This window comes from Pinus tabuliformis, chromosome J (assembly GCF_031772625.1).
Source record: "Pinus tabuliformis cultivar Carrire ecotype Pingquan chromosome J, CPIR1, whole genome shotgun sequence".
NCBI lineage: Eukaryota > Viridiplantae > Streptophyta > Pinopsida > Pinales > Pinaceae > Pinus > Pinus tabuliformis.
Window position 1 is genome coordinate 984257142 of NC_142295.1, and position 3282 is coordinate 984260423.

General features: G+C 36.3%; 1 protein-coding gene across 1 annotated transcript; it reads left to right on the forward strand.

Annotated features, from left to right (window-relative positions):
• The first annotated feature begins 1727 nt into the window (after window positions 1–1727).
• Window positions 1728–2445, forward strand: LOC149230154 (boron transporter 1-like). Its single transcript, XM_089376005.1, has 2 exons — window positions 1728–1853; window positions 1949–2445. Exons 1-2 carry the CDS (start codon window positions 1815–1817, stop codon window positions 2177–2179), a joined length of 270 nt encoding a protein of 89 aa, XP_089232131.1. The 5' UTR covers window positions 1728–1814; the 3' UTR covers window positions 2180–2445.
• The last annotated feature ends 837 nt before the right edge of the window (window positions 2446–3282 follow it).

Here is a 3282-nt window from a genome sequence, read left to right on the forward strand (position 1 = left end):
ACTACCATTTCAGTTCTGGGCATTTTTGTGGTATTGATGTTTGGCCCAACGGATACCAACCGAAGTCCCTTCCTTCACCATTTTGGCCCCAGCAGACGCCGCACATTTCATCTTCTTGTTAGTTGTTATAATCTGCTAATCTGGTCAAGACCACAGACTTGTTTTTCTGTGCTGTGTCCTGGTCGTTGTATGAATAATCCCACTGCTCTGCCCATGTAAGCCCAAATGAATTTCTACGCTCATTGGAAGCCATTAATGCGATCAAATACTGTTCACACAACGCTTCAATATTTCTAAAATAGTTAAATTGATGTTCACTAGAAGTGTAACAGAGGAACTGAAACTATGAACAGGTTGGACAATCATTGTTGATTCAAATATAACAAAAGATATAATTAATGTTTCTAGAGTAGAAGATACATTTGAGTGGAATTGTCCTTAGCTCAATTGTAATCGCAACGCTATGTCTTTATTTAAATTCAGTGACTGCAAAAAAATATAATGGGTGTGGATGGTTTCTAAGGTTGAAAAGGAGATGTCAATATGGTGTAATAGATGGTTATCATCAAGGGGGATAAGTTAGTGCTGGTGAAATCCCTACTTGAAGCCATCCCTATGAGCAAATGCAGACCCCAATGGTTTATCATCCTCCACCTGCCTTGGTAATGGTCTTATTTTTGAGTTTGGGTGTTTCATTTTATCTAATTTTCCTCTCCCTTTATTTATTTGTCTTGTCATGTCCCAACCATTTATGCAGGCACTTAAGGAATTGAAAGAGTGTACTTTGAGACATTTGAGAAGGAAAGGGCCAGTGAACTAGGTTTCTTTGGTTTTTAGTGCATTTGTTTGCATTCTATATTTGTAGAGATTACATCTCAGATTAAACTTTGAGTTCGGCTCATGCTCTGGCCATCAAAGCATTTGAATGCTGGGGGTTTTACACCCCTTTAAAGTTTTGCAACGATCTTTTGATTAGATCTTCAATGTAAGACTTCACGGAAGTCAAAAACTGGCAGGCAGAAAAAGTCCTGCATGCTGTACTGACAATGAGATGTCTAGGGTAGTTTAAAATAACTTCTTGTTTCTTTTGAATAAATCTTCTTGTAATACTAGAGAGGCCACTCAGTTTTGGTGATATTTTCAGTGCTTTGTTTAGTTATGTGAATTCGTTAGATGCAAAACAAGTATTGGTTAATTTCATGAAAACCAATCTGCAGAATTGGAAATGTAAGCATATGTGCATGAATGTAGTAGAGAAAGGGGTACTGTTCTAATTGAAGTGAGAGTGAAAGAGACCTTTTGAAAATGTTATTGTTTCAAGCAGTTGGAACGGTATCAGTAGGAATCAGTATGCAGAAATTAAACAGAATAAATGGGAAATTGACAGCACTTTCAGTGTGCCTTGCTTGGCATATCTTGTTGGATGGTGCCCTTATACATAAAATTGAACAAGAACTAAATTGTATTATATCGTGGTACTGATTTGTTATAGCGCTTCAATATTTCTAAAATAGTTAAATTGATGTTCACTAGAAGTGTAACAAAGGAACTGAAACTATGAACAGGTTGGACAATCATTGTTGATTCAAATATAACAAAAGATATAATTAATGTTTCTAGAGTAGAAGATACATTTGAGTGGAATTGTCCTTAGCTCAATTGTAATCGCAGCGCTATGTCTTTATTTAAATTCAGTGACTGCAAAAACATATAATGGGTGTGGATGGTGTCAATATGGTGTAATAGATGGTTATCATCAAGGGGGATAAGTTAGTGCTGGTGAAATCCCTACTTGAAGCCATCCCTGTGAGCAAATGCAGACCCCAATGGTTTATCAGCCTCCACATGCCTTGGTAATGGTCTTATTTTTGAGTTTGGGTGTTTCATTTTATCTAATTTTCCTCTCCCTTTATTTATTTGTCTTGTCATGTCCCAACCATTTATGCAGGCACTTAAGGAATTGAAAGAGACCACAATTCAGTTGGCCGCAAGTACTGGGAATATGGATGCCCCAGTTGATGAATCAATTTTTAATGTTGACAAGGACGTGGATGACCTGCTTCCTGTTGAGGTGAAAGAACAGCAATTGAGTAATTTGTTGCAATCTCTGATGGTGGTTGGCTGCTTTGCAGTAATGCCCATCATTAGAAAGATCCCAACTTCTGTGCTTTGGTCCTGATTGCTGGCCATCTAACTGGCAGCGTGCACCAGTCTTTGTCCTTAGAACACCAGGTGAATCAAGCATTGTATTGCATATCAAATCTAATAAAGTACCAATGATTCTACAGCTCTGGTTAAGTACTCAATAGTGCTTCCAAGGTTGCAGAACTTCAATCTACAGTCATAGATATTGAATGGGTGTTTGCAGTTATATTGTTCCTCTGCCAAGAACTCTGCTCTTTTGGACCTCAATTCCCCTCAAATAAAAATGTTCTGTTTAATTGGAACTTATTTACATCCTAACATGCAGGTCGATTTCTCCAAGAGAATGTACCTGGGCAACAAATGATATCCAAGTTGAAATCTTAACAATGGAATTAACTAATTATTTTCAATCGATTTCCTTCATTGTTGCTGGTTGATTTTTCCTGGGATTATCGACATCTCATTTATTGGGTTCACCTCACCCTGATTTGAACTTCTTTCATTTGAATCAACTTCATCTCTGGTTAGAACATTTTTTGATTGATTTCATTTTCCAACAAATGTGGTATTTAAGTTACTTTCTTCTTGCAAGTCGATTTTATCGTTATTAGTACACTGCTAGTAGATTTGTTTGACATGATCATTTTCTTCAATTTCAGGGTCGACTAGCTTAATGATAGTGTCCTTTTGCTTCAGCTCATGTTCATTCATCAGTTCTCAATTGATTCTCTCTATGTTCAAAATGGATTCAAGTAGCTTAGGAATTACATCGATTTCCATGTTCATTCATCAGTTCTCAACTGATTCTCTGTGTTCAATGGATTCAAGTAGCTTGGAAATCACATCAATTTCCTTTTATATTGTATTAAAATGTACAGGAATGTCATAGTGGAATTGCTTTCCACAACAATACTTCTTTGTAACTATGGACTTTATCTCAACTCAACTGGATTTCATTTCTAACAAGAGATTTCCTTAATAAATTCCTCTTGACAAATTTTTCTGTTATAAAACTTTGCAAAAGCATACCCTTGTGTATAGCTCACTACACAAGAAAAGTCATTTTTGAAGCATAATTCTTATACTTGCAACTTTCATTTCTCTGTATAGATTTTCTAGAAAATAAACTGCGTGTGA